At 39.1% G+C, this 25,589-nt stretch overlaps 1 protein-coding gene across 5 annotated transcripts in view; it reads right to left on the reverse strand.

Moving 5' to 3' along the window:
* Positions 1-25,589, reverse strand: part of FBXL17 (F-box and leucine rich repeat protein 17) — a 498,131-nt gene that overhangs the window by 459,833 nt on the left and 12,709 nt on the right. For all 5 annotated transcript variants that reach the window (XM_065923017.1, XM_065922840.1, XM_065922924.1 and 2 more), the window contains exons 2-3: positions 23,437-23,559; positions 19,986-20,243 (exon numbers count right to left, since the gene is read on the reverse strand). In XM_065923017.1, the coding sequence (XP_065779089.1) occupies positions 19,986-20,243; positions 23,437-23,559 (381 nt within the window). The remainder of the gene's footprint in view (positions 1-19,985; positions 20,244-23,436; positions 23,560-25,589) is intronic.

Below are 25,589 nucleotides of genomic sequence, written 5' to 3' on the forward strand. Positions count from 1 at the left end.
TGGCATCGCCAACTCAATGGACACAAGTTTGAGCACGCTCTGGGGGATGGTGAAGGACCGGGAGGCCTGGCGTGCTGCAGTCCGGTGGGTTGCAAAGAGTCGGACACGACCGAGTCTCTGGACAACAGCAACAAAAAAAACTGAAGTAAACACTTGACAAATAAAATGTAAATTGTGCATGTTTTTACAATACAATTCTACTAATTATGCATATTTATGTACACATATACATATTCAAATATATGCATACATATAGAAAGGAAATGAAATATACACCAAAGTTTTTACAGTAGTTATTTCTGATCGATGCAACAATGGGTATTCCTCTTTTTTTTCTTTTTTACCAATCTTATCACATCTTTTTGCAAATAAATCATTTGTTAAAAAAAAAACTTTCAAGTTTTTGTTTCAAATAAAGTAAGAAAGAGAAAGATACACAATTTCAACTATTTTTCTAGGAATGGTGATACACACAAGGCATGTTATTTTAATCTAGGTAACATGATAACCAGACACATATTCCACTGGAAATATAAACTCCATGAAGACAGAGATTTCACTAATGTAGCCCTGGTGCCGTGTCTAATACTCAGCTGATACTTAGTAAATATTTGTTGAATGACTGAAAAGGTTGATCAGAGTTTTTCATTGTAAAGAAGACTTTTTGAGAAATGGACAGATAAAGGGATCCATGAATATGGTCCCATATACTACCATGTTCTGTTTAATTGAACAGTTCTAAATTGGGTCCACAGGTGGAAATCAAGGATTCCAGGTAAATGCATAAGGAAAAAGAAAAGGTACATTTGTATTTACTTGCTATTCCCTAATGAACTTTAACCTCTCCTTCACTTGTTAACAATCACAGCAGTTTAGCAGTATGCACAACTCTGTAAACAACAGCAAGCAAGAATAATCTCATGTAACATACAGTTGTCACAGATACAGTGACATAGCATCTTTGTATCAGTTTTCATCATGTTCGTTAGATGTGCTACCAGATCTTACAAAGCATTAAAAAGGCACATGTATTTCTAGAACAAACATACAATGGCATGTTACTCAGACCAGAGAAAGCTGAACTGAAAGTCAGTGAGTGAAGAAAGCAGAGCAGAAATATCTTAACTCACCACCAGAACACCCCACCAGCTCACCTATGCAGAGCAGTGAGGGCAAGGCTGGTGTGGAAGATGCCAGGATTCCTGAAGAGTCTACTGAAGAGGCAGTCAGCCACTCAGATCACCCCCCCACTTCTGCACAGCTTGCCCCTGCCCACTCTCAGACAACAGTAAAAGGCTGGAGATCACGGAGGGCCGTAAGCTACAGCGTCTTCTGACCGGGGTATGCCATGGACAGACGAGAGCAAAAGCATACTTCTGAAAACGTGGTGATGATTGTTTACACAGTGAAAATGGAGGAATTCAAAGAAATCATTCCATAAAATGTTCCAGGATGAGAGGATATGGACTTCCAGACCAAAAGGACTCACCCGGACGTCTAACCACAAATGACAAAAGCAGATCTAAGCCAAGGCAAAGCATCACAAAGTTTCATAACTGTGGGCATAAAAAACATTCCACAGACTTCTAGTGAGAAACAGACTTCACAGAGAGGCCTAGAGATGAGACAGCAGCAAACTGCCTAATGGCAGCACTGAACGAGAGCAGCAGAGCAACCCACCAAACCTTGAAAGAAAACTGTTTCCTATCTGCGATGCTGCTAAGGGTGAGGGGCAGAGCAGAGGCATCTCCACACGTGCAAACTCTCAAAAAAGACTTACAGCCCATATACCCATGCACCCCACACAGGAAGCGATGACAGCCTGTGCTCTAGAAAACATCAGAGTGCATCCAGAGAAAGAAGGCGTGATGTCTAGGTAACAGGCCACCTCTCCGAACAGCAAGAAGAAGAAAACGCTAAGAACAACAGTGAAGGCAAGACACTAAGATGACCATTAACGCAAAAGTATACATGCAAGAAGTCCAGACTGCTGTCTGCTTTAAGAAAATAAACTTAACTAAGTATCTATATATAGATACTAAAACAGGTGGGGGGAAACTGTGGGCTCCGCCTCTGTTAAGATACAAAAACTAGTAAAGTAAATGAGGACAAAGGTATTTATTCATTCCAATAAAAACAAAATTCCAAATGGAAAAAAGGTAGGTACACAATTATAACATGTAAATACTGAAGACTTATTTAATCAAAATTAGAACTATTTTGATACTATGAAGGGATAGGAGATACAAATGGATAAGTGAGCTAAATCCTCATCTTTCCATAGCAAAGAAACAGCACAGATGCTCTAAAATGAATAAATCAAGAAAACACACACAGAAACAGACAGGAAATGCTCCTCTACTACTGCGCCCTTCCCATGAACTCTGGTCTAACTACCTGGTCTCTACACAGATTATTAACAAGCTTACATTAATAAACTGAATATGTTCAGTTCCTCTCTGTTCTTTTGCCCCTTAAGAATAAACTGCCCACAAGGAGCAACCTACTTCTACATTTGCAGGACACTGCTGATTCAGTCTAGTGAATGATGACTGAGTCCACTAACCAAACTCTAGCATTTCCATTAACAGACATATTTAACGCTGTTACTAAGCAACATTCCCAATCTAGTGTTTCTGTGTATTAAAGCTGGTATTTTCCCTCTGCCACTATATACTGAGCAATAGAGAGACCTCAACACTTAGTGCAACAGCCAAGATTACTGAGAAATACAACAGAATCTAGATAAAAGGAGTAACAGGTATCTAGAAGACTCTTAGATATCAATGTCTGTGGACAGGTTGGCAGAGTCTCGTGTTCAAACAGGTAAGTTACAGTACTGCAAAGGTCTTTCCAGGGGTCATGTACGGATGTGAGAGTTGGGCTATAAAGAAGGCTGAGTGCAGAAGAGTTGACGCTTTTGAACTGCGGTGTTGGAGAAGACTCTTGAGAGTCCCTTGAACTGCAAGGAGATCCAACCAGTCCACCCTAAAGGAAATCAGTCTTGGGTGTTCATTGGGAGGACTGATGCTGAAGCTGAAACTCCAATACTTTGGCCGCCTGATGTGAAGAGCTGACTCATTGGAAAAGACCCTGATGCTGGAAAAAGATTGAGGGCAGGAGGAGAAGGGGACGACAGAGGATGAGATGGTTGGATGGCATCACCAACGCAATGGATATGAGTGTGGGTAAATTCTGGGAGTTGGTGATGGACAGGCAGGCCTGGCGTGCTGCAGTCCATGGTGGGTTGCAAAGAGTTGGACATGACTGAGCAACTGAACTGAGCTGAACACTGCTGCAGTCTGGAAGAGATGCGTAAACCAATCACGAGTTTTGACCTTAGCAAGTAGCTCGGATGGCTTTATCTATAAACTAGTGACCGTGACTTTCCATAGAGCAAACAGCCACATGGGCAGGCATACACACATAAGAACCATGGAGATGGTCTCAACAGATATTAACAGCACAGGACCCTAATAACTTAGTAGGGAAGAGCATCTCAAGGGACAATCACCATCATTCAGTCTCACTGAAGAAACTGATGTTCTATTTTAGACAACCTCACTGAACATACTAGGAAAGCCTGCATCTATATTGGTGTCCATCTGTACCAGTCACTGTTACCCCAAAATCACTGAGCATACTAGGAAAGACTGCATCGATATCAGTGTCCATCTGTACCAGCCACTGCCACCCCAAATAAATGTCCTAAAGTTCCAGGAATAAATTTAATCAAGAAGGTAAAAGATCTGTACTCTGAAAACTATGAAACAATGATGAAAGAAACTGAAGATGACACAAAGAAATGGAAAGATAAACCATTCACGTGGACTAGAAGAATATTGTTAAAATGACCATACTAACCAAAGCAGTCTACATATTCAGTGCAACAGCTATCAAAATACCAATGACATTTTTCACAGAACTAAAACAAATAATCATAAAATTTATATGAAACCACAGAAGACTCCAAATAATCAAAGCAATCCTTAGGGGAAAAAAAAGCTGGACGCATCAGACGTCTTGATTTCAAACTATACTACAAAGCTATAGTAATCAAAACAGTATGGTACTGGCACAAAAACAGGCACAGATCATTGGGACAGAACAAAGAGCCTAGAAATAAACACAAACACACACATATTCACACCCAGCCTACCCTTCAATGCTATTTGCAACTGACATGCCAGGCACAATTTGAACTCTCATTCTTCACCAAGTAAATCGTCTTAGGTACCTAAGACACAGAACCCCAGAATGTCATTTAGGAGGCTCTGAATCTTCATCAGTACAAGTCCAATATCTGGTTCCCTAGGGAAGGTGAGAGTTGAATGGACAGCAACAGAATCTCTCCTCTAACTCTAATGTGTCAAGGGTACCTATGAGTCAACTCTGAAGGAAAGCATTTAATACAAAGGGTGTTATCACTTAAACAAAGCCACCTATTAATCCATAGTTCATTTTAGCACATGACAGCAATTAGAACTACAAATAGACTAAATTAATACAAAAAGGATTATCTTTGACTTATTCTTTTCCACTTTATAACAGTCATTTAAGACTATTCAGTTTTGCTCAAGAACCTTGAGTGTTAGTCCTTCAGTCACATCCAACTCTTTGTGGTCCCACGGATGTAGCCCACCAGGCTCCTCTGTTCATGGAATTTTCCAGGCAAGAATACTGGAGTGGGAAGCCATTCCTTTCTCCAGGGGTTCTTTCCAACTCAGGATCAAACCCAGGTCTCCTGAATTGCAGGCAGATTCTTTACCATCTGATCCCCAGGGAAGCCCCTAAGAACTCCAAAAGTATTTTTAAAAATTTTCTCTAAAATACTTGGGAGATGATTTTCCCTGCATCTCAAAATTTAATTAAAATTTTGCACACTACCCTTAAGAATTTACAAAAGAGAATATGTTTTAACAAGCTATTTGCTGTTGCTGGGTTACTTTTACAATAAAACAAACACCCTAGGAAGAGCATAATTTGATAAAGAATCAACATAACTGAAACCACAATACAGAACGCACTGGGATAAAAGTAACATAGGTTTTCCAAGGTCACAGCAAAGTTTTTCAAAACCAATAGTAAAACCATATTTTTAAAACATGAGGTATGCCTTCAGTAGGAGAGGGAATTTGCTCCTTCTTTCCATTACCGATATATCACCACTGTCACTATTCAGTCAGTTCAGTTCAGTCGCTCAGTCGTGTCCGACTCTCTGCGACCCCACGAATCGCAGCACGCCAGGCCTCCCTGTCCACCACCAACTCCCGGAGTTTACTCAGACTCATGTCCATCGAGTCGGTGATGCCATCCAGCCATCTCATCCTCTGTCGTCCCCTCCTCCTCCTGCCCCAAATCCCTCCCAGCATCACTATTACACATCTGCAAAAGAAAGCAGTGAAAAAAACTAATCCATATCTTATAGTAACTTCACCCAACTACATTAAATAGTCATGTTTGTGAAATCATAAAAGTAACAATTTCATAATTTGATTCATTAGTTTCATCATTTGTAGTAAAGGAACACAAACAATGAGATATGAAAGAAAGTAAAACAAAATTTTCAAACTGCCACTAATCTGACCCACTTTAAGGACTCAAATTTGAATCTTTTTCCTAGATTTATACTGTTTGACCTTATGAAACCCTGGAAACATGCAAATTATAAGCCAGACTCGAAAGAGTTAATATTGTGTGAGTCCACTTACACGAGGCAGCAAGAATAGGTCCTGAAAGGACACTAATTAAAAATCAAAGAGAGTCCACAATGGTTACACAACCGTGAACATACGCAATGCCACTGAATTGCACACTTAAAAGTTGTTAAAATGAAAAAACTTGCTAAAATAGTAAATATTATGAAGAATCTACCACAGTTAAAAAAAAAAAAAAACATTGAAAAAACAAATGCCAGTAAAACTTGAGATTAAAAAAAATAGTAAGTCAACAGGAAGTGATGTTTCTTTCCAAACCTGTTTTTTCTAATTATTACTATTTTAACATAATTATATTAGATATTAAATAAAGTGACTTAAATGAGAAGGAAAAAGAAAGCTCATGCTATAAAAAGTAGGTTGAATGTTCTACATTCAATGAGAGCAAGCCATAAGAACATGCCAATAAATTAATTTTCAGTAAGACACTATAAAATTATAAAATATTAGGAAAATCATAATCTCAAAGAAGTTGCACCCATATTCCTGTCCTGCTTCAATTTTTAATAAAAACTGAAAGTCAGCGGTGCCATATCATTCTTGTACTTTAAATAAAATCTATCTATCTGACTCTTTGCGATCCGATGGACTGCAGCCCACCAGGTTCCTCTGTCCATGAGATTCTCCAGGCAAGAGTACTGGAAAGGGCTGCCATTTCCTCCTCCAGGGGATCTTCCGACCCAGGAATCAAACCTCTGTCCCTGGCAGTGCAGACAAATTCTTTACCACTGAGCCATCAATCTATGTAAGTAAAATAAAACTCTTATCTCTAATTCAAGGAAAAGGCCTTGGCTCTATATCAAAAGACTCACTAAATGAATCTACAATTACACAGCACTTTTAATTAAAAAGTTTATCATACATACTGATTTCTGATTCTATCATTTAACTGAATTTCAGTTAACTTACCAACTTCCATCCTGACGCCCACTGGGTGAGGAGACTGACACTGAGTTTTAGCAGTGCATACGTACACCTCACCGGGCTGTGGAGATTTTGTTTGAAATGAACACAACTAGAAATGCTTGCCGGCACACGGAAAAGCATGTGAAAGCACTGAGTGAGCATCTCATGCATGATAATCACTATCAGCGGGAAAAGACGAAGCTATTAGAACACCGTTCACTAGGGTTCATGAGAAGGCAAGTTTTCATAAGTACTATAAACATAAATTCCCACAAAGAAGCCTTCTTGAATTATATGAAACCTCAACACTCCCAGTTACAAATGGAAAATATTTTCTATAGTCACTGAATTGTACATAACAGCTTAAAATCCTAGATATGATTTCATATGACAAGAGTCAAAAATCAAGCAAAACTGAAAGAGAATATTGGCTCCATAACTTCCCAACTACGTGAACGTGGATAAGTTACTTGACTTCCAAAAGATTCAATTTTTCATCCTGAAATACTTCAGGGCTACTGTGAAGCTTAAAGTGGATAACAAAACATGAAAGCACAAAATACAATGCCTGTCGCATAAAAAGCACCCAAAACACATTTACTTCCCATTGTCAACTGTGATGCTAATTTAGAGACAGAATGCTTAAAACAATCTTACAACTACTTAAAGATGAAATATTTTGATAAAGAATCTCTATTTTCTCAGCCTCATTGTAAGTAACGATTATCATTACAGGGATAAAATGAGTGTTATGGATTCCCAGGTGGCACCGGTTGGTAAAGAATCCGCCTGCCAATGCAGGAGACACAGGTACCATTCCTGGGTCGGGAAGATCTCCTGGAGAAGGAAATGACAACCCACTCCAGTAATCTTGCCTAGAAAACTTTATGGGGAAAGGAGTCTGGCAGGCTACAGTCTGTGAGGTCAAAGAGAGTCGGACAGGATTAAGCAGGCACACAAGGATGCCATGTGCAGAGGGAAAGAAATGAACTAAATGGGTTGAGCATGAAAAGACACCTCTGGATATGAATGCCAGCCCAGTCACTTACTGCTGCTGCTGCTAAGTCACTTCAGTCGTGTCCAACTCTGTGCGACCCCACAGACGGCAGCCCACCAGGCTCCCCTGTCCCTGGGATTCTCCAAGCAAGAATACTGGAGTGGGTTGCCATTTCCTTCTCCAATGCATGAAAGTGAAAAATGAAAGTGAAGTCGCTCAGTCATGTCCAACTCTTGGCCACCCCGTGGACTGCAGCCTACCAGGCTCCTCCGTCCATGGGATTTTCCAGGCAAGAGTGCTGGAGTGGGGTCTATCACTTACTACTTTATCTCAAATACATTACTAACAGTCTCTCTGTAAACAACTTACTCATCTATAAAAATGAAAGAATACCAATCTCACAGACTGGCAGTTAATCCAGAGAGAAACTAAACGTATGAACACACAGTCAGAATATGTGAACAGGGAGTAACACACGGCAGAGCGCCGAAGAACTGATGCTTTGGGACTGTGGTGCTGGAGAGGACTCTTGAGAGGCCCCTGGCCTACCAGGATATCAAACTTGTGAATCCTAAGATAAATCGACCCTGAGTATTCATTGGAAGGACTGATGCTGAAGTTGAAGCTCCAATATGCTGGCCACTGGATGTGAAGAGCAGACTCACTGGAAAAGACCCTGATGCTGGAAAGATGAGGGCAAGAGAAGAAGCGAGCAACAGAGGATGAGATGTTTAGATGGCATCACTGACTCACTGGACACGGTCCTGAGCAAACCCCGGGAGACAGGAAAGGACAGGGAGGCCTGGCGTGCCGCAGGGCATGGGGTCACAGAACAACATAAAGGTGGCATACCTGCTCTTTATTTAGCTGACTACCACTAGAACATGTGAAGACAGGTTAGATGAGTCTGACAGTTTCCTTTATCTCACAGAAATTCAGCATCTAAAAACAAGTAGTGTTTCTTTTTTCCTTTATTGTGGTAGAATATAGATAACACAAAAATCGCCATTTTAACCACATTTAGGTATATGACTCAGTGACACTATCTCCATAGTGTTGTGTAACCATCCCCACTACTTCCAAAGCTTTATCATCACCTCACACAGAAACTCCCTGCCCATTAAGCAGTAAGAACCCATTCCCTGGGCTTCCCCAGGGGCTCAGTGGTAAACAGTCCACCTGCAAAGCAGGAGATGCAGGTTTGATTCCTGGGTCAGGATTGATTCCTGGGTCAGGAAGATCCCCTGGAGGAGGGCATGGCAACCCACTCCAGTATCCTTGAGATCCAGTATCCAGAGATACTCCAGTATCTCTGTCCTGGAGAATCTCCCGGACAGAGGAGCCTGGTGGGCTACAGTTCACAGGGTCGCAAAGAGCCGGACACAACTGAAGCCAACTGAGTAGCCATTCTCCACTTCCCCTAACCCATGAAACACTCTACCTACATCTGTCTCTACATAAATACCTGCCTCTAGCAGGTAATTTATACGGCTTCCCTGGTGGCTCAGCGGTAAAGAATCTGCCTGCAATGCAGGACACCCAGGAGACCCAGGTTCGATCCCTGGGTTGGGAAGATCCCGTGGAGGAGGGCACGGCAACCCACTCCAGGACTCTGGCCTGCAGAATCCCAAGGACAGAGGAGCCTGGCAGGCTACATAGGGTCACACAGTCGGACATGACTGAAGTGACTAAAGAGGTAGTTTACTCAAGTAGAACCTTACAATATTTGTTGTGTCTGGCCTATTTAACTTGACATGTGCTTTCAAAGTTCACTCATATGTTACAGGTACATCATTTCATTCCATTATAAGGCCTAACAGTATTTCATCGCACATACATACATTTCATTCACTCATTCATCTCAATGGACACTTGGGTTGTTCCCACTCTCTGGCTGTTATGAATAATGAAAAATGAAAACAGGCAAACAAGGATCTATTCGAATCACTGTTTCCAGTCATCTGGGGTATATATTTAGGGAAGAATTACTGGGTCACATGATAGTTAGACGTCTACTCTTTTGATGAACCAGCATATTCTTCCACAGCACATGTATCACTGTTTCTGTTCCTAATCCTAGGGGGAAAGTGTTCAGCTATTCACCATTGAGTATATTAGCTCCACTTTAGTCACATATAACCTTTATTATGTTGAGAAAGTACCTTTCTATTCCTATTTCATTGTGTGTTTTATCAAGGACAGGCGTTTGACCACCAAATGCATATCTGAGCCAATTAAGATGATTATGTGGGTGATTGCTCCTTCATTCTGGTAACGCAGGGCATCGCACTGACTGATTTTTGTATGTTGAGTCATCCTTCCATTCATGGAATCAATTATACTTGGTCACAGTCTATAAACCTTTTAACATGCTGTTGAATGCTGTTTGCTGTATTTTGTTGAAGATTTCTGCATCTATAGCAATTAAGCACATTAGTTTATAGTTGTCTTTTTTTGCAGTGTCTTTACCTGGCTTTAGAATCAGGGTAATGCTGGCCTCACAGGAATTACCAAGTGTTGCTTTAAATATTTTGAAAGAGTGACAGAAGGATTGGTATTATTTCTTCCTTACCTGTTAGACCAAATTTAACAGGGAAGTCATCTGATTCCACACTTTGCTTTGTTGAAAGGATTTTTACTACTGATTCAATCTCCTTGCTTGTTACAAATTTGTATTCAGATTTTCTCCTTATCCCTGCATCAGTTTTTGTAGCTCGTACATTTCTAGGAATTTACCCATTTCATCTAGGCAATCCAGTTTTTGTTGTATATGGTTGTTCATAATTTTCTTATACAATCCTTTTTATTTCTATAGTTAGTGGTAATGTCTGCTCTTAAATTTCCCACTTAGTAAGTTGAGTTTTCTTTTTTACTTAGTCAATCTAGTTACAGGTTTGTCATTTTTGCTGGTATTTTCAAAGGTACCAGTTTTGGTTTCACTGATTTTCTCTATAACTTGTCTGCTTTCCAGTTCATTTATCTGTGCTCTGATCATTATTTCCTTCCTTCTGTTAGCTTTGGATTTAGTTTGGTCTTCTTTTCCAAGTTCCTCCAGGTATTAAATTACACACTTCAGCATCCCTCCCGGGATGGACAGAGGAGCCCGGTGGGAGTCCATGGGGTAGCAGAGGGTTGGACACAGTTCAGCAACTGAGCAAGCATGCCAGGTGTCCAATTAAGTCCTCCAGGTGGTGCAATTAAGTTACTTCAGATTTTTCTCCTTTTGTAAACATAAACTTTTACACTATAAATTTCCCTCTGAACACTATTTTTGTTGCCATAATTTTGGTATATTACATCTTCATTTTCATTCAATATATTTCCCAGTTTCCCTTGTGATTTCTTCATTGTTCCATTGGCTATGTAAGAGAATATTGTTTACCTTACAGATAGTTGTGTATTTTCCAATTTTCTTGATGCTACTGATTCTTAGATTCAAATCATTATGGTCAAAAAAGATTCTTGTATGGCTTCGATCTTCCCAAATGTACTAAGTTGTTTGTGATGGGAAATATGATCTAACACTGAGAATATCTCACGCACACTCTTTTGCGGCTAAGTGCAGTCTACTGTAGGATCTATTAGCTGTCACTGGTTTACAGCACTGTGCAAGCCCTCTGGTTTACTGTCCATCTTTTCCCAGTTGGTCTCTCCTACTGAAAATAGGGTATTAAAATCTCCAACTATTAATGTGAAACTGTCTTTTCCTCCCTTTAAGTCTTTCCATTTTTGCTTTATATATTTAGGAGCTGTGTTGTTTGGGTCATATGCTTGTAACTGCTTTGTCTTCTTGATGAATTGAAATTTTTATCAATCTATTTCATTGTTTCCTGCAACCTTTTTACTTAAGGTTGTTTTTCATAATAATACAGATCCTCCTCAATTTACAATAGACTTAATTCCTGATAAATCTGTAAGCTGAAAAGATCGTAAGTCAAAAACGCATTAATACACCTAATCTACTGAACACCACAGGAGAGCCTTGCCTACCATAAACAGGCTCAGAACACTTATATTAGCCTTATAATGTAACACTTATATTAACCATCTAATATGAAGCCTATTTTATAATAAAGTGTTGAGTACCTTGTAAAAGTTCACCACAAATGAAAGAGAGAAGAGCAGGATGGGTACAGAGTGACTGTCAGCGTGACAGCTGTTTACCGTCGTGACTATGAGCCTGACTGGGAACCACCGCCCAGCCACCATCCAGAAACATGAGAGAGTGGCGCATCACATACTGCCAGCCCAGGAAAGATGGAAATTCAAAATCTGAAGTACAGCTCCTATCGAATGCTTATGGCTTTCACACCATCATAAAGTCAAAAAATTATTAAGGCAAAACACCATAAACTGAGGAGCACTACAGCTTTCCTTGGTTATTAGAATCTGAGTGGAATAACTCTTTCCATTTTTTTAAGTTTGAACCTCACTGTGTCAGTATCTAAAAGGAATGATTTTAGACTTTATATGTATGTTTTTTTTTTTATTCTGCCAATCTTTGCCCTTTAATTAGAGAACTTAATCCAATTATAATTAAAGTAAGTTCTGTAGTCAGGAAATTAAAAGACGCCTGCTCCTTGGAAGGAAAGCTATGACAGACCTAGACGGCTTATTAAAAAGCAGAGATATCACGTTGCCAACAAAGGTCCATATACTTAAAGCTATGGTTTTCCCAGAAGTCATGTATGGATGTGAGAGCTGGACCATAAAGAAGGCTGCTTATCCTAATTTTCCAAAGAAATTCTCTCCCTGGCTTTTTCCTCTCATGCCCTGTGTGATCCAGTGCATGACTCAGCGATAATCTTTTGCCCCAACGACTGGAGATTTTTGTATTTGCTTACAATGCCCACCCTGAATGTATTTGGAATTAGGTGAAAAAAATATGAGCATCGTACATGAGGCCTTTAAGAAGCTCCCAGGCGGGTTAGAATACACAAACACAGTAAACTGTGAATAAGCTCTGCTCTGCTCCCTCTGGAACCAGGGACGTAGGCTGCGAGCACAGGCTGCTTCTTCCGTGTTGCTGCCAAGCTAGGGGAAGTAAGTGTCAGAAAGCGCCACCACTGCTTCTAAACTGCCTCTCCCTGCCCCGGCGCTCACTCTGCTGTCAAACGGTGTTTTTCTGAGTTCTGGCAAAGTTGGGTCTAACGATTTCTGCTTGTTTTCAAACGTTTCTGTGGAGGAATGGGGCCTGGGAACTGTTCACTCCATCATTCTGCTAATGTTATTTTACATGTTTATTTTTAAAGATCTAAAAATCCATACTATAACAAGACCAAAATTTACTAATGCAGCATCTATTATTTAGTACCATTTTAATCTGAGGAGATGCCTTCAGTGGCTGTTTCTAGAAATTTCTACAGAGATCCATTAACTGGATTGAGGGGTTAAACTACTGTAATCAAATGTGAGCAGTCACATAAAACATTAACTTAACGGACACAACTTCTTTGACTCCTTTGGATACTTTCACTAGTATGCTGTCTCTTGTTTGCTGTGACATGCTAGGTGGTAGTAAAAATACTAGAAAAACGAACATAGCCTACTCTTTTGAATTAAGTAGCTCTTTTTCCCCCTAAATAAGTGATTTCAGTTTTACAGGATACATAAAATAACAGAAATATGGTAATAGTAAAATTATTTGGAGTTATTTTAATGGAAATAAGAATATCAGGATTTCAAGGTGGTATTCCACAAAGAACAGAGAATATAGCCAAAAACAGCCTATCAGGTATTTCACCAAAAGTTTAAGAAATATTGTGAGGTGAATGCAATACTCAATATATTAAATTTTAGATCCATTACAACTCCAAAATAAAATGATTTACATAACTGCCTTTATAAACAGAAATCAAAAAATACATTAAAACAGATGGAAGAGATACAGAGTTACTTGGATTGGAAGAACCAATATTGTGAAAATGACTATAGTGCCCAAAGCAATCTACAGATTCAAGGCAATCCCTATCAAACTACCAACGGTATTTTTTCACAGAACCAGAAAAAAAATAATTTCACAATTTGTATAGAACACAAAAGACCCCTAATAGCTAAAACAATCTTGAGAAAGAAAAAGGAGCTGGAGGAATCAATCTTCCTGACTTTCTGGCTTCCCAAATGGCACCAGTGGTAAAGAACCTGCCTGTCAATGCAGGAGACGCAAAAGACGCAGGTTTGATCTCTGGGTCAGGAAGATCTCCTGGAAAAGGAAATGGCAATCCATTCCAGCATTCCTGCCTGGAAAACTCCATGGACAGAGAGGCCTGGCGGGCTACAGTCCATGGGGTCACAAAGAGATGGACACGACTGACCACACAGCATGACTTCAGACCATACTAGAAAGATACAGTCATCAAGACAGTATGGTACTGTCACAAAAACACAAATGTAGACCAATGGAACAAGACAGAGAGCCCAGAGATAAACTACACCACTATGGGCACCTTATCTTTGACAAAGGAGGAATATACAATGGAGAATACAGTAAGAATATATAATGCAAGAATATACAATGGAGAAAAGACACCCTCCTCAATAAGTAGGGCTGGGAAAACTGGACAACTGCGTCTAATAAATGAAACTAGAACAACTCCTAACACCATACACAAAAATAAACTCAAAATGGATTAAAGACTTAAATATACGTTCAGAAACTATAAAGCTCTTAGAGGAAAACATAGGCAGTATACTACTTAACATAAATCTTCATAACAGCAAAATCCTCTATGACCCACCTCCTATTTGTGGAAATAAAAACAAAAATAAACAAGTGGGATCTAATTAAACTTAAAAGCTTTTGCACAACAAAGGAAACTATAAACAAGTTAAAAAAAATAACCCTCAGGATGGGAGAAAATAATAGCAAATGAAACAACTGACAAAAGGTTAATCTCCAAAATTTATAAGCAGCTCAGGCAGCACTAGAAAAAATGAACAACTCAATCAAAAAGTGAACAAAAGACCTAAATAGTCATTATTCAAAGAAGACAAACAGATAGCTAATAAACATATGAAAAGATGCTCAACAAAACTCAGCATTAGAGAACTGTGAATCAAAACTCGTCAGAATGGCCATTATCAAAAAATCTACAAACAATAAATACTAACGAGGGTGTGCACTCTTGCATTGTTGGTGGGAATGCAAATTGAGACACCACTATGGAGAACAGTATGGAGATTCCTTAAAAAACTAGGAATAAAACTACCATATAACCCAGCAATCCCACCACTGGACACATACCCTAAGGAAACCATAGCTGAAAGAGACATGTGTACCCCAATGTTCAGTGCAGCACTATTTACAACAGCTGGAACATGGGAGCCACCTAGATGTCCATTGGCAGATGAACGGATAAAGAGGCTATGGTACAAATGTACAACAGAATATTACTCAGTCACTACATCTGAGTCAGTTCGAATGATACAGATGAACCTACAGCCAATTATACAGAGTGAAGTAAGTCAGAAAGAGAAAAACAGATATCATATACTAACACATATATATGGAATCTACAAAGATGGAAGGGCTTCCCTGGTGGCTTTGAGGGTAAAGCGTCTGCCTGCAATATGGGAGACCCGGGTTCAATCCCTGAGTCAGGAAGATCCCCTGGAGAAGGAAATGGCAACCCACTCCAGTACTCTTGCCTGGAAAATCCCATGGACGGAGGAGCCTGGGAGGCTGCAGTCCATGGGGTCGCAAAGATGGAACTGAAGAACCTATCGCAGGGCAGCAATGGAGACAGACACAGAGAACAGACTGTGGACACAGCAGTGGGATGAATTAAGAGAGCAGCATGGGAACACATACACTACCATGTGCAAACGGAGCCAGTGGAGGTTTGCTGTATGACATAAGGAGCTCAAACTGGGGATTTCGTAGGGAACTCAGAGGGGTGGGACAGGGTGGGAGGCAGGTTCAAAGACTGAGGGGACATATGTACATGTTGATGTATGGCAGAAACTAACATAATATTGTAAAGCAATTATCCTCCAGTTAAAAATAATTTTTTTAAAAAACACATTCAAAAATAAATAAATAAACAAAATAAAAAATAAAAAACACATTCATACGGTATTTGCTAAAGTCAACTAAACTTACAGTACTTATGATGAAAATGTATCTTTAAAGATATTATCAATAAAATACATGTATACCATTCTAAAACATTTGTCAGTTTTTACTAACAGGAAAATATTCCCAAAACCTTTTAACCTGATCTGTAGAATCAACAATTTAATTGCTATGTTTCTGAGTAGAAAAGAAAAAAAATACCAGGAAAATTCATCAATTATGAAAGTTCCATCCTAGGCCTTTGAAACTTTATCATACATTTTTAAGTTGTTAATTCACTAAAACTGTAATACACTCCACAGCAGAGCTTATCAAATACCAATGAGTCTTTAATTTACTGACTGAATCACAATCGAATATTTATTTAACATAATAGTATAGAATAGAAAATTGCTTCATGAAACTTTTACTTGTATTTCATGTACACATGAAAAGTCATTCTCTACAATACTACTCCATAACACCATTCCACCAGAAGAGGCTAAAAGAGGACACACACCCCGCCAGAGCACAGTCTCAGGCACAGGAAAGGGTTACTCACTGAACTGCAGTGAGGCTCAGATGCAATTACTCTGAAGGATTCCTCGGGATGAACAGAAACTCAGAGAACAGACTCATATACACGGCGGGGCGGGGGGCAGGAGAGGGTGAGAGAACTGAGAGCACAGTACTGACATGCATACATTTATCAGGTGCCAACAGACAGCTAATGGGTGGGAAGGCGCTGCATAGCGCAGGGGCTCAGCCCGGCGCTCTGTGACACCGAGAGGGCCGGGATGCGCTGGGGGTGGGAGGCAGGTTCAAGTGGGAGAGGACATGTATGTACATCCATGGCTGACTCACACTGACGCACAGCGGAAACTAACACAGCCCTGTAAAGCGACTATTGGTCCATTAAAAACAAATTTTTTAAAAAAGAAAAATATATAAAAATGTTTTAATTAGGATGAAAAAGATTTAAACTATTTCATAATTCACAAACCATAAAAATCTGAAGCAAACATCTAATCTATCATAAATTCACAGGTTTCAAAACACATCACATTCTAGGAAAGATTTACATAATTAGTCTCAAAGCTGTAAATATTAGATAAATTCATAGAACTTAAATGGCATATTAAATCTTGCTCCTTAAAGAACTCTTTGGAAGTGGCTGTCACTCAGTCGTGTCCAACTCTTTGCAACCCCATGGACTATAGCCTACCAGGTTCCACTGTCCATGGGATTTTCCAGGCAAGAATACTGGACTGGGTTGCCATTTCCTTCTCCAGGAGATCTTCCTGACCCAGGGATTGAACCTGGGTCTCCCACGTTGTAGGCACTGTAGGCAGACGCTTTACCATCTGAGCCACCAGGGAGGTCCAAAGAACTCTTTCAGTTCAGTTCAGTTCAGTCGCTCAGTCGTGTCTGGCTCTTTGCGACCACATGAATCGCAACACGCCAGGCCTCCCTATCCATCACCAATTCCCGGAGTTTACTCAAACTCATGTCCATCGAGGTGGTGATGTCATCCAGCCATCTCATCCTCTGTCATCCCCTTCTCCTCCTGCCCCCAAGCCCTCCCAGCATTAGGGTCTTTTCCAGTGAGTCAGCTCTTCGAATCAGGTGGCTAAAGTATTGGAGTTTCAACTTGAGCATCAGTCCTTCCAATGAACACCCAGGACTGATCTCCTTTAGGATGGAATGGTTGGATCTCCTTGCAGTCCAAGGACTCTCAAGAGTCTTCTCCAACCACAGTTCAAAAGCATCAATTATTTGGCGTTCAACTTGCTGTATGGTCCAACTCTCACATCCATACATGACCACTGGAAAAACCATAGCCTTGACTAGATGGACTTTTGTTGGCCAAGTGTAATGACTCTGCTTTTTAATGTGCCATCAAGGTTTGTCATATCTTTTCTTCCAAGGAACAAGCATCTTTGAATTTCATGGCTGCAGTCACTATCTGCAGTGATTTTGGAACCCCCAAAAATAAAGTCTGTCACTGTTTCCACTGCTTCCCCATCTATTTCCCATGAAGTGATGGGACCGGATGCCATGATCCTAGTTTTCTGAATGTTGAGCTTTAAGCCAACTTTTTCACTCTCCTCTTTCACTTTCATCAAGAGGCTCTTTAGTTCCTCTTCACTTTCTGCCATAAGGGTGGTGTCATCTGTGTATCTGAGGTTATTGATATTTCTCCTGGCAATCTTGATTCCAGCTTGTGCTTCTTCCAGCCCAGCATTTCTCATGATGTACTCTGCATATAAGTTAAATAAGCAGGGTGACAATATACAGCCTTAATGTACTCCTTTCCCTATTTGGAACCAGTCTGTTGTTCCATGTCCAGTTCTAACTGTTGCTTCCTGACCTGCATACACATTTCTCCAGAGGCAGGTCAGGTAGTGGTTAGTTTCCCTCTATTTCAAACATAAATATGAACTTATTCTACTATAAGGTATGTACCATGGCACTCTGCTCAGCTGGCACCTATTTGTGTTACATCAGATTTAAATATATAACAAATTTAATCCATTTCTTAATAAATACATAGACTTTTTTAAATGTTTCACTGTAAACTATAATTTGCTGAGAAATTTCTAATCACAAAAAAATCACACCATGTCTACAAAATTTATAGTTTACCCTAAAGATTACCTTGTTTTAATAGACTTAATAACTGTATAAAATGTTTTGCTAGTGAGTAACCCTGTAGATAGCAGAAACTGTTACTGCACAATTAGCCTTTGCAGACAAAATAGGCACCCTTATAAACTGAAGCATTCTTAAATGTGTAAACTGGATTGACAAACCCAGTACTATTTAGAACAGACTTTCCAAATTTCTTCTAGTACTGAGTTTTCAGTTAATCCATATATAATGTCTAAATTTAGGGATATACATGTTATTTCTGATATAATCTGAGATCAGACTTAAATCTAGGACTTCACTCATATTCTGCTTTTACTAGGAAGTATTGGACTACATCTCAATCCTGAATTTAAAAAACTGTTCTGACAAAGTTCTTAAAGGGAATTATTAATAATTAATTCTTCTTTTCAACAAATGTTTGCCAAGGGCACTGTGTGTAGACTGGTAAATGTGCATAGCTTCTGCCCTCAAGGAGAGGCTCCCTCATTCGAGGTCTAGCAGAGTACAGCTGATTGGCATGGAAAACCAGAAAGATAATCAGGCAGCAGGGCTTCAGGGAATCCAGGCTTCAGTCCCAGGTCCACTGTCTGCCAAACATTAGCCAAGTTTCTTAATCTCTCTAAGACTTAATCTCTTCCTTTACAAAATGAAAATTAAACAAAAAGTTCAATATCAACAACTCCCACAAAGTTACTGCAAGGGTTAAATATAAAAACACAAAAAGTGCCCAGGACAATAGTGGTAATATTACTAAATATTCAAAACATTCACAAATTCAGGGACTGGCACATAGAATCCATTCAATATTCACTCTGAGACAAGAAACCTTAAACACCATTTCCAAAGAAAGTGAATCAACCAGAAAATACATGATACTGTATTTAAACCAACTACTGTGCCTAATATAGGTAGTTACCATCTTTTTCTTCATTTTATACTCCTTAACTTGGAGTTGCATCTAAAAGATATTTTAAAATATGTAAGCATTTCACCTAGTAACATCAAAGAGGAATTAAAAGTTAACTTTTTAAAAGCTCATGCTAACCCAAACTGCATACTGTTGTTACATAAAACAAGTGAAAGTTGCTCAGTCATGTCCAACTCTTTATGACCCCATGGACTATACATTCCATGGAATTCTCCAGGCCAGAATACTGGGAGCGTGTAGCTGTTCCCTTCTCCAGGGGATCTTCCCAACCCAGGGATCGAACCCCGGTCTCCCGCATTGCAGGCAGATTCTTTACCAGCTGAGCCACAAGGGAAGTCCAAGAATACTGGAGTGGATAGGCTATCCCTTCTCCAGAGGATCTTCCCAACCTAGGAATCGAACCAGGCTCTCCTGTATTGCAGGCGGATTCTTTAACAACTGAGCTATCAGGGAAGCTCCTATATAAAGCAAAATTTAGTACAAAATTTAAGTAACAAAAGAATAAAGAAATAAAATGACTGGTCAAAGAGGTTCAGGCACTTATTAAAATACCCAAAGCTAATTTGTACACTACAGCCACAGCACTCTAGTTCATGAACCCAAATATTCATGGATACATAAAAAAATGACTTATTCCCTGAGTATTACTTTTAACATAAAAATCTTTCAAAGTGACGCTGCAAAAAAACACATTAATACATGCAAAGCCACTTTATAGATGCTAAAATTTACCTGCTTGAGTCCTTCATCAGTGAGTTTATCCTGGTTGCCTACATGAACTTTCTGAAGTAAAGGACAGTGAGAGGCAACTGCAATAATAGAGGTGTCAGAAAGCTGTTTACACCTGTAAGCTGTATACCTAAGAAGTCCAGGACATTTAAATGCTAGAACACATACGCCAGTATCGGACATACTGCGACAATCAGAAATGTTGATTTCAATTATATTTTGACTTCTTGATGCAATTTTTTCCAATAATTCATCAGTGACCTATGAGAGGGGAGAAAAAAAGCAATAAATTTAAAACTTTGCTAAAAATGGAAACTTACTTTCTATGTTTTTATTACATTTTTTCTGATATATAACAGATTATAGCATGAAAACCACAATCAAAAAGAAAAACTTCTTAATATTAAAGCATAATAAGAACTGTCGTATGATTTTAAAAATATATTTGATCTTTTGTCTCCAGTTCCTAGAACAGAGCTCCTAAAGTCCTAGGAATTTCCTGAGTGATGGGAATGTCTTTTGTTTTCTTTAACTAGCCCCTTGTGACCATGCCTGAGTTTACAGTAATGAAATGACTTAAGCTGGGGCCTCCAGAGAGCTTTAGGATGGGAGCTGGTCACCAGAAAGATCAGACACCGTGTGATTAGAGTGAGGAAACTTCCAGTCCCATAGTCTGACTTTCTGGTCAGACTAGTCAGAAGCTGGAGGTGAGTTATAAAAACTCTTGAACAATGAGATCTGGAGGGCTTCTGAGTTGGTGAATATTAAAGTGCTGTGAGGGTGATGTGGCTTTAGGGACAGGGAAGCTCCATATCCTCTCTCCTGAAACCTTGCCCTAGGCATCTCTTCCATTCGTCCGGTCTTGGGGTATATCCTCTACACTAAACCAGTAAACATTAGTATTTTCCTGAGTTCTGATCACTTATAGCAAATTATCACCTTGAGCAGGGGATGGGGAACTCTAGTTTTAAAGATGGTCAGTCAGAAGTATAGGTGGCTCCAGACTTCCCTGGTGGCTCAGATGGTAAAGCGTCTGCCTTCAATGCAGGAGACCCGGGTTCGATCCCTGGGTCAGGAAGATCCTCTGGAGAAGGGGATGGCAACCCACTCCAGTTCTCTTGCCTGGAAAATCCCATGGACGGAGGAGTGTGGTAGGCTACAGTCCATGGGATTACAGAGAGTCGGACACAACTGAGCGACTTCACTTTCACTTTCAGGACTTGTGACGGGTATATTAAGTGGGGAAAGTCATGGGACTGAGCCCTTAAACTGTAAGGTCTGTACTAACTCCAGGAGTTAGTGTCAGAATTGAACTGAATTGCTGGAATACCAAGTTAACATAAGAGAATTTGTCAGTAAAGAAAAAAGCAAACATTTGGTGTCAGAAACACCAAGTGATAATATAATGTACTGGTTTTCAATAAAAGCTTAAAAATCTATCCTTATTAGGAAAATACACTTTAATTAAACCTTTAAACTCACCAAAAACTCCCCAGAAAAAAAACTATTAAAATTTTGAGTTGGTTCTTAATTCAACAAACGGTATGTATCAGTCAACATGATGCATGAATCTTGACTTTTCACACATAATATTAGATGATACCTACTATAGTATATAAATTTCAATTGCTTTACTACTTCTATCAGAATACATTACATATAATTAAATCCACAGCTTACACAATATATCATCCTGGGTATTAGGACACCAAAGACTATATACAAAGGCCATTTACAAAAAAAAAAGCTTATCTCAGAAGACTCAAAGCTAAATATAAGTAATCTTAAAATTCATGTAGTGAAAAACTCACAGGATCATCTGAATTTTTTAAACAACTTTTAAAAGCAACCTCCATACATTCCCTGCCCAATCATATTTCAAAAAAAAAGAAAACAGTTAACATTATTCAAAGTGTTTTGAGTAAAAATAATGATGAGAGAAAATACACATGATTAAATTTAGAAAGGAAGAAGAAAAGAATTGGGGAGTGTTGAGGGGGTCGCAAAGAGTCAGACATGCCTGAGTGACTAAACTGAACTGACTGAGGGTTACAAGGAGTAAGAACCAAGGCTAAAACCACCTTTGTTGCTACTTGTTGGAAACAGTGTACCTCTTTCTCTGTTTTCTTTCCTTTTTTTTTAACCTCCAAACTTACCAGGAGAGGAGAAAAGCTATTCTGACTCTGAGTTTGGAACAAAAAACTCAGATATTCAAGACTAAGGAAGTTAAAACCCAATGGATTACTTCACATTACCTCTCTCTACACTCTCAGCCACAACTAACTAAATATTCGCCATCCCCCATGGATACAAACTTCATGAACTCAGGCAGGTAAACATTGTATAACTATCTTAACCCTTACCAATGAGGCAGGAAAACAAAAAGGAAACTTAAAAACAAATGCTCAGGAACTTGTTATAAACAGACACATATGCTACCTGTGGTATGCTGGAGTTGGCTTGTACCAAATCAGAATCTAGAATATGTACCACTTTCCACATCCGTGATAGCATTACATTCTGTAACATCACACTGGTAGCTTGAAATTGGTCCTGGTGAGAGTATTTGTACCACAAAAACTGGAAAATGTAACAAATCGGGGCTCTTTCTTTGTTCATTTGTTTTTGAAAGCCAGCTGTTAGAACATTCACCAGCACCTCACTACTAACAATATCATGGAAAGTTTAGAGCAGGTTTAGTACTCTAATAATATCTTATTTTCAGTGGATATTTTTTATGTTTCCAATGCCAAGTATTGACAACCAAAGAAGAATTTAACAAGTCCAACCAACTATTTATAATAAGGCAATATAAACTACTTTCTTTCTTAAATGACACTATCATATAAACATAATGGGGAGCTGGGCAACGGGGAGGATTGGAAAACTCATCAAAGTGAAAATTAAAGTAAGTTAACTTATTCCATTTTGCTTCCATTTCTTCAAGCAAAATAACACTATATAAGAATACTATCATCAAAAGTATAATAAATTATTATTAGGGATAATGATAGTATCAACTCATAAGGTTGCTGATCAAATGAATATACATAAAACTCACAGAACAGTACATATGTGGCAAGTCAGCAGTACTATTTAAGTGTTTGCCATCACTGTCTACTAGTTATCTCTCCAAAAAATGAAAAGTTTAGTAATTTTTTTTAATGCAGCACAAAAAAAATAATAATAAGGTGGGGGAAACAAAGAGGACTACAACAAAAAGGATTAAGAAGCAACCCAAAACTACCAATCAAACTAAAAGAAATATTCATCATAGAAACCTAACTTCAACTTGAATTTGGAAAAAAAAAAAAACTACTAAAGCACAGAATTCTAGATTTTGGTCATTTGAACTATCCTGAAAAACTACAGTGTGAAAGAAGATTTCTAAGAAGAAAAAAGATATTTCTTTAATAGGTCAAATTGAGTGTTTTTGTAGAATCAGAATCCATACCTGCTGACGACTACTAAGATCCAGCTGCTTCCAAAACTGGAAATCTAAACAAAGGTCACGCCAGTACTTGCACACCAATGATGCAGAAAGGCAACGTTCATCCAGAGATAAATTGGAAAATATCTGTGAATAAAAAAGGAACCACATAATATGTGTTAAACATTTTAAAGGCAATAAAAGTTTTTACAGTTAGAAAAAATTAATCTTTTTAAAAAATGTATCCCTTGTATCAAGGACTGATCACAGCAAGGGAGCTGCTCCACTATATAGGAAACCCCAAGCGCACTGTCTATGAATGGCTGAGCACCAGGTTCCCCACAAACATGTGCTGTGTGACAGGTGAGAGGGTGGTCATCTTTCCGGCCATGAAAAATTAAATTTTTAAAACAGAAAACCATTTTAGTACAAGTGACCATTATTAAAAGAGTCACTGTTATGGATTGTACTAAAGAGGAAGTATGACATGGGAGTAGCTAAGCTGGAATCAAGATTGCCGGGAGAAATATCAATAACCTCAGATATGCAGATGACACCACCCTTATGGCAGAAAGTGAAGAGGAACTCAAAAGCGTCTTGATGAAAGGGAAAGAGGAAAGTGAAAAAGTTGGCTTAAAGCTTAACATTCAGAAAACTAAGATCGTGGCATCTGGTCCCATCACTTCATGGGAAACAGATGGGGAGACAGTGGAAACAGTGTCAGATTTTATTTTTGTGGGCTCCAAAATCACTGCAGATAGTGACTGCAGCCATGAAATTAAAAGACGCTTACTCCTTGGAAGGAAAGTTATGACCAACCTGGATAGCATATTAAAGCAGAGACATTACTTTGCCAACAAAGGTCCGTCTGGTCAAGGCTATGGTTTCTCCAGTGGTCATGTATGGATGTGAGAGTTGGACAGTGAAGAAAGCTGAGTGCCGAAAAATTGATGCTTTTGAACTGTGGTGTTGGAGAAGCCTCTTGAGAGTCCCTTGGACTGTAAGGAGATCCAACTAGTCCATCCTAAAGGAGATCAGTCCTGGGTGTTCATTGGAAGGACTGATGCTGAAGGTGAAACTCCAGTACTTTGGCCACCTCATGCAAAGAGTTGAATCATTGGCAAAGACCCTGATGGTGGGAAAGATTGAGGGCAGGAGGAGAAGGGGATGACAGAGGATGAGATGGCTAGATGGCATCACCGACTCGATGGACATGAGTTTGAGTAAACACTGGGAGTTGGTGATGGACAGGGAGGCCTGGCATGCTGCGATTCATGGGATCGCAGAGTCGGACACAACTGAGCGACTGAACTGAACTAAACCGAACATCACAACCGAGAGAGAGAAAGAGAGAGAGAAACACTCAATCTACTAAAATCATGGATACAAAAAGACATTGTTACCAACCTTACAAAAAAAGAAAGAATTATAATGGGGTATTACGAACAATTGTATGCCAACAAATTAGATAATCTAAACAAAACAAACTTCTAAATATATACAAACTACAAAAAACTGATTCAAGAAGAAATAGAAAATTTCAGTAGACCTATAAAAAGAGAAAATGTTCAATCAGTAATCAAAAACTTCCAACAAAGAAAGGCCAAGGACCAGACGGGCCCTAATATCGATACATTTAAAGAACAAATACAAATCCTTCTTAAATGATTCCCAAAACTGGAGTATAAGGGAACTCTTGCTAACTCCATGAGGTTAGCATTACTCTGATACTAAAGTCAAAGACATCACAAGAAAACTATAGACCAATGTCTTTTATGAATTTAAATGCAAAAAATCCCTAAACAGTCTGGCCCTTGAACAGCGTAGGGATTGGGATGCTGACCCTTCATGCAGTTGAAATCCAAGTGTAACTTCATAGTAGGTCCTCCCTATGGGCAATTCATCACCCACAGATTGAACCAACCAAGGATTACATAGTATCACAGTGTTTACTGTTGAAAAGAAACCTGCATATAAGAAGACCTGCACAGTTCACACCCATGTTGTTCAAGAGTCCACTGTATCACCAAAGTAAATCAAGCAGAGTATTAAAAGGATCATACACCACGGTCAAGTGGTATTTATCTCAAGAATGCAAAGATGGTTCAACAGGCAAAAATAAATCCATTTAACACACCACATTAATAGAATAAAGGTTTAAAAAACTCAACCATTTC

Source organism: Muntiacus reevesi, chromosome 1 (assembly GCF_963930625.1).
Source record: "Muntiacus reevesi chromosome 1, mMunRee1.1, whole genome shotgun sequence".
Classification (NCBI taxonomy): Eukaryota; Metazoa; Chordata; class Mammalia; order Artiodactyla; family Cervidae; genus Muntiacus; species Muntiacus reevesi.